We start from the raw sequence: 10,000 nt of genomic DNA, 5'->3' as shown, positions 1-10,000 counted from the left end.
GATAATAATGGTAAAAGCAACAACAACAAAGATAACAGCAATAATGATGACAGCAACACTGAGTAAACACAAACCACAAATACAATTTAACACTTAAAAGGAAAACTTTATGGAAAAAACAACATGGGTCATTGAGAAGGGAGTTGCCGTTGCTTACCTGGAGTTTCAGAGACTGAGTGAGTCCACGTGCTATCTGTTTTTGTCTGCGTACTGTCCCAGCATGACTTAGAGATGCGTGAATGAATGGTTTTAACAGCTGAATTGTGACTGAATCAGGGAGTACTTTTAAAGCCTGGAACGACGCAACATAGCAATGTTATGTATCCTTACGTCTAATAACATATATATATATTTATATATATATATTTTTTCATTTCAACCGAAATATCAATATCAGTCAGTAGCAAGCATTATTATATATATATATACATATATATATATATATATATATATATATATATATATATATATATATATATATTTTTTTTTATATATATATATTTTATATATATTATTATATATATATATACATATATATATATATATATATATATATATATATATATATATTTTATTTGCAGGAAGAGGAGAGACCATCTTATAACTATTATTTTTTACCTGTCCTAGATCAATGCAGTGAAGGTAGTTCTGCAGAAGCTCTAGCACAGCTTCCACCTGAGTCTGTTGTGACTTTTGGACTTTGTATGGAGAGCTCCCTGGGCTTCTGGAATCTGACTGACTTACTAACAGCTTTAGAAGTAGCAGATACACCTTTAATAAGGAAGAAAAATTTCAATGTTATTTATAGTTTTGTCTAGAAACAAAAAATAGGCACTGTTTTGTTTGGGTTTCTTGGAAAGTGTATTTTATAAACAGAATTCCAAAACATTTCCCAAGAATAAATATCAAATTGGTAAGTAATTTACTGCTAATGATCATAAGAGACCTCAGTCTTCCTAAAAAAAAATCCATATAACAGAGGAAAATCACTGGAAATATCAATTCACACACAACTGACTACTCAGACACAGAATATTACGTCTGCCTGTCTATTACCCTTCTATTTCCTATCATCTACAAATCCACTATATAATCTTATAAAAACAGGAAACAAATATACGTTTCACAGCTTCACTAACCTCACTTCCAGGCCCAGATGTTGTGTAATGTTTCTGACAGTATTTGAGGGCTGCCTGAGTGTCCTTAAGCGTTAGAGTATAGATAGACAAAGCCTGGTGGTGTTGTCCCAGACGACCCAGTAGGACTGCCCGCTCTTCATGCAGACCTGTTGGCATGCAAGATGTTTTAATGTAATATCCTTAGTTAACTTTTGTTGGCAATTAGACTTTACCAACATATATTTATCAAATTATTGTCATTCTATTTTATATCCAATGTAAGAAAGAGAGATGGACATTTCAATCTTCTATCAGATGATGAGCCATACAATACAGTTAATTCCACTTGTATTCAAAAGAGTGCTTTTCTATATGCTTATTCCCCATGGATACTAATACAATTCAAAGGTTTCCTGTAAAAGTTTTCTTTTACTACTTGAAAAAATTGAACAAACAAACAAACAAAAGAAAATACTGATTGAAACTACTAATCTTTATCACACGACACTAAACTTGCAAGACTGATATCCCTGTCAAAGTAAATCTCTAAAAATTAATGTAACCACAATCCCCATCAGAAGCAATGAAATCCTACAATGAGCAAAATCCTATAACAAGCACATGCTTTGGCTACTGTTTTTCTTTCACTAACAAATAACTTACTGTCATAAGGAAAATGCACAAGGAGAGTCGCTGCTGTGTAGTACTCAGATTCATTAAGGAACTTAAGTAGTTTCTCCTGATATCTTTTTCTTCTTTCCTTTTCCTGAAAAAAAAACTTTATGTAAACTTCTTTCCCCCATATACGTACATAGACCCTCTATCAAAAGAAAAATATATATATACACACATATAAAAAAATCCTCCTTTACTTTTGCTATTGTATTAAAACAATCAATCAATAGCCAAGTCTTGCATAAGTCCATTCAAAGCCAACGACTCACCTCCTCTTGATTAGCTGGGTCACTTGATGCAAAGGGAGCAGTAATGATGTCCCTATACTGGTGTATCAACTCGTTGTGTAATAGAGGCGTTGTGTCGTCCCATTCTTGTATCACATGTTCCTGTTGGGGAAACATATAGAGGCCACACTTAAGAATTTTGGCATTTTAGCATTTAATGTTATGGCTTAGATTTTGGATACATCAGCTGAATATGTTAATGCAGTGCAGATATATTTTATTAATTCAATTTGCTTTCCATACATAAGTTTCATCTGAGAAAACGTTGAATTCTTGACCAAATCTACTGCAAATCTTACGGACACACAATCTTACAATCTTACATAGAAATGCACAAAACAATCACTTATATCTATTCCAACTCGATCTGCTTAGAAGAAGAAGAAGAAGAAGAAGAAGAAGAAGAAGAAGAAGAAGAAGAAGAAAAAAAGGTATTTTAATAATCTACACATCAAAATCTATATAATGAGCCTTGAAATTAGCACAACCATTTCCTGGCTTTCTGTGGAACAAAGGTATAAATTGCGCATGTCTTCACCCGAGCACAACTCATCTTAGAAAATGTAACCCTTAGGGGTTAAATGGCATACTTTTTACTATAAATCTGACAAAGTAAAATTCAGAGATGTTGCTACAGATGCTGTCTAAAGTATAGTTTACTTTTAATGCATCCTCTACAATAAGAAACGCACAAGAAAATATTAATAATCATAAAACCGGAAGTAAAAATGATGATGATGATGATGATGATGGTAATGATGATGATGACGATGACGATGACGATGATGATGACGATGACGATGACAATGGCGATGACGATAACAACAACAATAATAATAATAGTATAAAAAAAATAATAATAATAATAAATAATTTCAAAATGATAATAATAATAATAATAACATCAATAATGATAATAATAATAAAAATAATGATAATGATAATAACAATTAAAATAATAATTAAAATAATAATAATAATAATAATAATAATAATAATAATAATAATAATAAAGATAATAATGATAACAATAATATCAATTATCATTACTGTTATTTCAATAATGATAATGATAATGATAATAAAAAAAAAATCATAGTAATAATAATAATGATAATAATACTAACAATGATAAAAGCAATAATAATGACAACAATAATAATGAAAACAATAATAAACATAATTATTATAACAAAAACAATAATACTACTAACAATAATAGTGAGAAGAAAATTAAGAAGAAAAATATCCATAACAATAGTAAATATGATACTAATTTCACAATCAACATAAAATGAACTAAAATTCACTCCACTGCGAGTCTTGATTCCGTACCAGGTAAGGAATGACGAGAGACTTTTCCGTCTTCTTGAGGAAATTTAGCACCTTTGGTCTCGGCAGTTGGTCGACTTCTCCTGAAGTGGATTTATCACCTACGAAAATCTTGAGGCCGTCTTCCGGGTGAGATTTCAGAACCCAGCCTCCGTACTCGAATATCAGATCAATGTGTTGTGGACCTGAAAGAGGTATAGAGGAATACGTATATTGAGGACCTGAAGGAAGTAAAGAGGACATGAAAGAAGTATAAAGGAATACGTATATTGAGGACCTGAAAGAAGTAAAAAGAATATGTATACTGACGACCTGAAAGAAGTGAAAAGGAGTATGTATATTGAGCACCTAAAAAAAATTAAATGGGAGTGTGTACACTGTGGACCTGAGAGAAGCAAAAAGGAATATGTTTATTGAGGACCTGAAAGAGGTAAATAGGAGTGTGTATAGTGTGGACTTGAGAGAAAGTGTGAGTAAAATTGGAGCAAGTATATCAAGCATCAAATTGAAAGGGTGAGATTAACTGTACTCTTGTGCCTGCTCAGCTCAGTCACTCATCATTATGACTAAGATAGCAGTCAGCTAGCAAAACACATCAGTGAACAAAGTATATGTGAGGAAATGCACAGAATATCAAAACCATAACAAGAGCAATTTGAGTAACAGAATCATAGCGGTGGCTGGATGAAATCATTACCTAAGTGTTGAAGGTAAGCCACAGTATGGTGATGCCCGTACAGTGGAGAATCTGGTCTCTTTGCATGGCGGATCATTAACTGGAGGGCGCGCTGATGAAGGCCTCTAGTCTGCAGCAACAACACTAACTCTGGGTACTTGTGTGCGTGACGCAGAACTCGCTCTCCTTCAACCACACTCACCCGACTGTCTCGCATCCGCAACAGGGATTTCACGAGGGTGTCGTTAGTCTGAGAGCAAAATATCCATCATTAGATTCCAGTATAGGATGTTAACTTTCCTATTTCATTACAATATAACAATAATAAGAATAAAAAACAAGCAAAAAATATCTAGGTAATATAGTGCCTTATATGTTGTGCAAGTTAAATGATTTCTGGAATATAGGACAGTTCTATTATGAAGAACATTTTCTCAGGGATATGTTATAAAACATTTCCTATCTTATTCTTTTTATTTAGCTGGGTGCCAAAACACATCCTAATACCTGTAAATAGCATTTCAGGAGCGTCGTGTCAATTATCTGGAGTTTCTCATGCCTCGACTTAATGCTTGTTGCAGCAGAAGGGTACTTGTTGTCGCACAAAACTTCACTCTTCTCGCCCTTGTCGTTATCACTCCCTACAAGCTGGTGCCGTATCTGCAGAAAGTGTGGCATTGGAAAATCTTAATAAAAAGAAAAAGAAGAGAAACAAGATTGAATCATTCCTTCCTTTATTCACCCATGCATGTTTTATTATCCTTGTCTATCAAAAAGAAAAAGAAAAACAAAATTTCACATTTTCCAATTTCAACAATTGCCCCTTTCTATAGTCTGTGGTTTTTGGGTCAGATGCCGGAGAAGAGATATTTGGTCAAGGCCGGCGCACAGGGTGAGCGGGCGTACAGCGCTCGCTCGTGCCTAGTGGGCCCGAGAATCCCGAGGCATTTGGCTTACACGTTCGAATACCCCAGCATTCCGACCATTTAGAGCCGAAATAGCCCCAACGTGAATGGGATAAGAGCCACACCTATTGTAACTCAAATCCTTTCAAGAGTTATTGTCCCAAAAGCACCTGATTATCTAAGGCATCAAGGGCTATTACACCTTTAAATAAACTGAATTCAGAATATAATATATCTGGATATGCTGCCATCCCTTCTGGCATTTTAATCAAAAGATAATGAATGAATTATATTTTGTAAAATATTTTCCCTTGGTTATATCTTGGACACAATCGTTAAGAAATTTTCTAGTAGAAAACAACCAAGAAAATAAATAATTATAACAAAATTAAAAGATAATCCAATTGCACATAATGATCAACATTCAAACTCTCTCTGTATTTTCAAGAGTTCTCTTTCCTCAACAACTAAATGCTTGGAAATAAATGAATACCAACTACATTCGGAATATTTTTTCTACTTACCTCAAGCAAGAAGTGCACTAGGGCTTGAAGCGCTTTTTCGAGGTCTGCCCCACTTAGGGTTGGAAGAGGGTAAGGATACTGTAGCCGGTTGCGGTATTCTTCGGGCACCATGTCAGGGAACATACCGATGACAAAAGGCAACTCTGGAATATGAAAATAAATAATAGTATTACTGGTAATATCGCATCTTTAAATCTTCCTTTTTTCATATCTTCTGGAAATATGGATTCATAAAGGAACTAAATTTCTTTTCTTGAATGTAACCAAGTAGAACAACTTACTATATAATGCTGTATCTTAACAATGCATTTTTAATAAGCTTGTTATGTTGAAAATGTTTTGTTTGTTCACCTTAACTAAAACCTTTATACATTACGGTTTAAATCTAGATTTTTGCTTCCTGGTAAACACATTTCTCTAACCACAAAAACATTCTCACTCAAAAATTCTATCAGGGTAAGTGACACATAACAATTATCTACCTATATTAAGCATCAGAAAAAGATTCATAGCCTCTTGGTAATTCTTGCTGCAAAAAAGATGTATGGCTTGCAAATGCTGGATGTGCTTCTTCATCTGACACTTGGCATCATCAGCCTCATCCCAAACGTCCTGAAAAAAATTGTGTGAAAGACACCAGCACTCAAGAGAAATTACACACATCACAATACATTACATTTGATAAATACCATAAAGCCATTATAAATACCACACCAATTATAACAGTATCATAACCCCCTTCAAGAGAGTCCGATATTATTCTTTATTGTCCCAATAATCAGTCTAATGCGATGTATCAAAGAAAGCTACTTACAACTAGTTTTAAAGCCAGGGCAAACTGCTTCTCTGAAAGCAACTGTGGAATCTGCTGATTAACAGGTATTGCATGAAGACACCAAACATGTGAAGTGGATGCTACATACACCTGACCCTTTCCTCTGCAAAGACAAACAGAAAGACTTAAAAGCAAAGAAGTGTAGATCTGAAGTTAATACACTAATATTAAAAGTAAGAGGGAAATAAGACATAAAAATCACATTTTTGTATCTTACTCCTATACACCATATGCACACCCAAGCAGGCAAGTACAAGTACAAATGCACAAAAAAAAAAAAAAAAAAAATATGCACACATAATAAAATGATATTAAACATCCTCTGAGTTAATCAAAGGTTCTTCCTCATAAGTACAGCCTTCCTCTGTTTTAAGAAACTGTCAAAATGGTTCAGAATTTACTTTATACTCACTTGGCTGTCTGTGCAACTGCAAGTAACCTCGGCTTCTCCAGGTTCAGAGACTGTACAGTGTGCTGAGGTTCCGGTGTTTTAATTTCTATCGTCTTTGGTAAGATTGCCACTAAATAGGGCTTGTCATAAGCTGAAAGGTGTTAAAAGTTTTACATAAATAGTAGCAAATAAATTTTCTGAATAAATAGATGTACATATAAATTTCTTCTTTTCTCTCTACATCCAGTCTTCCTTTTGTCTTTTTCTTCTTTTTCACATCTTTCTTTTTCAACTGCAAATCACAAGTATTCATAAAAAGGCAAACCATTTAATCTTAGAATCCATTACGAACTAATATCAGGATCTTTAAAATTATTGTTGCTCTTGTTATTCTTAAGTATGTTATGAAAAAGATGAGGTTGAGGATAGGGATGAGGATGTGATGATGACAATGATAATGACAATGGAGTTAACAATGGCATATTGATGATAATGATGACAAAGTTACAGGCAATCAAGACAAAGATGATGATGATGATGATGATGATGATGATGATGATGATGATGATGGTGATGATTATATTGATAATGATGATGATGATGATATTTATATTGATGATGATAATAATGATGATGATGATGATGATAATTATATTGATGATGATGATGATGATGATGATGATGATGATGATGATGATATTGATGTTGATGTTGAAGACAAGGACAAATGATAACTACTACTACTACTACTACTACTACTACTACTAAAAAAAAAAAAAAAAAGAAAAAAAAAAAGAAAAAAAAAAGAAGAAGAAGAAGAAGAAGAAAGAAAGATGAAAGCCTTACCCATAGCTATTGGCTGTTCAACCCATTTCAGAGTATAATTACAAGTTGCGTTGCCTTCTGCATCAACAAATATACTCTCCTTGTCATGGGCTAGAGCCAGCTGCCCTCCATCTTCCATGCGTGCGATGAGGGGCTCCTGACTCCGCCCGGTTGCAAACAACTCTTTCTGTTCCCCGGTCAGCTGATTGCAAAAATGGTAGGACAATTGTAAGTAATGTATTGTTTTAAAAACATAAATATTCAGAATGACAGGTATACATATATGTATAATTAAATATAGATATAAATATAGATATATTCATACATATAGGAACAGATATATTAATACATATAGGAATAGATATATTCATACATATAGATAGATAGATGGATTGATATAACATACGCATGGTAGTATATCATGCATATGCACATCAATTAAAAGTTTGACAGAAAAATTACCTTCACCAGCCAATACTCATGCTTGAAAGCCACAGCAATGGCTTCCATACACCAAGTAAGTGCTCGTGGAACATCAGGCAGAGCCAAGTCTTCTCGCAACTGGTGAAACTGTCTGGCTTTCCAGTAAAATAACTGTAATTTCCGTCTAACAGCCACGACCAGACGAACTGTTACAACTGCTTCGCCCGTTAAGGATATGTGATGCTGGAATAAATTGCACAAAATAACAGGGTGAAATAACAAGAAAGAGAGATAACCATCATTGTGTTAAACATGCAGGTTCTATTTCTCACTTTAAGGAATGGGCTGTTGCTGGTGTGACACACACACACATTATATATATATATTATATATTATATATATATATATATATATATATATATATATATATATATATATATATATATATATATGAGAGAGTGAGAGAGAGAGAGAGAGAGAGAGAGAGAGAGAGAGAGAGAGAGAGAGAGAGAGAGAGAGAGAGAGAGAGAGAGAGAGAGAGAGAGAGAGAGAGAGAGAGAGAGAGAGAGAGAGAGAGAGAGAGAGAGAGAGAGAGAGAGAGAGAGAGAGAGAGACAGACATATAAAATCTTTTTTCCAAGTATCTATTTGATACTCTGCCTATAATTCTTATATGCAATCATATATAATTTCCAAACAAATAAAACAAGAAGTGTTTCAAATACCTTAATATCAAGATCAAACGCTGTGGCTCCTTTTGTTTGGGTTAAAGTTGAGAGAAGAGGCAGATTGAAGACTGTCAAGTCATGGACACTTACAACATTGTCTGCAAAAATAATAATGATGATAATGATAGTGATATATCATGGAAACAATTAATAATAAGGATGATGATAAAGATAACTGAATCTATGATTTAGCAAAATAAAAATCTGCATTACTTAACAACAGTCAATATAAAATCAAACAAAGTGCAAATGCTATACAATGCCAACTCACTCATCATTTAAATATATTCAGTTTTGTACCACCAACCTGAAAGGGACACAATAATTTGATGTTCCGGAACCACTGCCACCTGGACAATGGGCTTCCGAGAAAAATTCTTATTGGAACAAAGGAGTGCCACATCCCAGCGCCGTGTAGTGCCAGGAGTGACTGTGTACATAAGCAGGTGGCCCTGACGTGTCCCCACTACTAGGTTTCCATCTGAAACATAAAACATTTAAAAAATCGTTCAATAATACTAGATAGTCTAGTAATAAACTTGACAAAAAATTTGAATCAGTCATGTTCTATACTACACTAGTGATAAATGGTGATTTTCTTCCTAACAAATAGAGAATGTACATGAAATTAATGAGATCAAGTTCTATCCTGCTCATATATAGACACTTGATGACCTTGAAGGTATGCTATTGTGATGAGTAAATTGTAAGAATATATATTTTACACTCGGCAGAAATACGCCATGATCTATACTATTTATACTCTCCCCATACCAAAACACACCAATTTCCAACAGGTCCCACAGAGAGATGAGAGTTGCTATCTCACAGACTAAAAGTTTTCATAGAAAATGAACATCAGATTCATTAAAAATAAAAAGAAAAAATTCTAGTATAAAATGTACGGGTAAATTTTCCGAATAACGCTGCATTACCAAATATCACAAAAGTGGTATAAATGGATTCGTCTCATTCATATTCATATATTGTGGATATAATCCGCGACTCCCCCTCCAGTACCCTACAATCTGGGTCCCAATAGTAGGGGAGGAAATTAAGTATATTAGGGAAATTACTGGGTGATACATGAAAAAATTGCATTTATAATATAACAAAAATATACCTTAGTTTCATCTTATACCTGTCTACTGTTAAAATAAAAATGTTACAGATGTGGTTTCTTTACAATTTACTCACCCACATGGCATACTATGTACATAGCAATTGTACAAAGTAATTTTGGTGGGAGTTTTGAATGCTCTGTTTTCAGGGGGTTTTGTCC

The 10,000-nt window shown here is 33.8% G+C and overlaps 1 protein-coding gene across 2 annotated transcripts in view; it reads right to left on the bottom strand.

The window, feature by feature from the left end:
• LOC122264006 (vam6/Vps39-like protein) overlaps positions 1-10,000 on the bottom strand; it is a 13,117-nt gene that overhangs the window by 1,825 nt on the left and 1,292 nt on the right. For both annotated transcript variants that reach the window (XM_043032626.2, XM_043032627.2), the window contains exons 2-17: positions 9,026-9,199; positions 8,716-8,816; positions 8,031-8,234; positions 7,590-7,770; positions 6,765-6,894; positions 6,332-6,455; positions 6,000-6,129; positions 5,518-5,660; positions 4,596-4,748; positions 4,110-4,338; positions 3,416-3,597; positions 2,063-2,182; positions 1,782-1,884; positions 1,140-1,285; positions 619-771; positions 158-292 (exon numbers count right to left, since the gene is read on the bottom strand). In XM_043032626.2, coding sequence (XP_042888560.2) covers positions 158-292; positions 619-771; positions 1,140-1,285; positions 1,782-1,884; positions 2,063-2,182; positions 3,416-3,597; positions 4,110-4,338; positions 4,596-4,748; positions 5,518-5,660; positions 6,000-6,129; positions 6,332-6,455; positions 6,765-6,894; positions 7,590-7,770; positions 8,031-8,234; positions 8,716-8,816; positions 9,026-9,199 — 2,408 coding nt within the window. The remainder of the gene's footprint in view (positions 1-157; positions 293-618; positions 772-1,139; positions 1,286-1,781; positions 1,885-2,062; positions 2,183-3,415; positions 3,598-4,109; positions 4,339-4,595; positions 4,749-5,517; positions 5,661-5,999; positions 6,130-6,331; positions 6,456-6,764; positions 6,895-7,589; positions 7,771-8,030; positions 8,235-8,715; positions 8,817-9,025; positions 9,200-10,000) is intronic.

The sequence above is a fragment of the Penaeus japonicus genome, unplaced genomic scaffold, assembly GCF_977035675.1.
Source record: "Penaeus japonicus unplaced genomic scaffold, GWHDUDI00000001_assembly GWHDUDI00000036, whole genome shotgun sequence".
NCBI lineage: Eukaryota > Metazoa > Arthropoda > Malacostraca > Decapoda > Penaeidae > Penaeus > Penaeus japonicus.
This window is presented reverse-complemented; position numbering and strand designations above follow the sequence as displayed.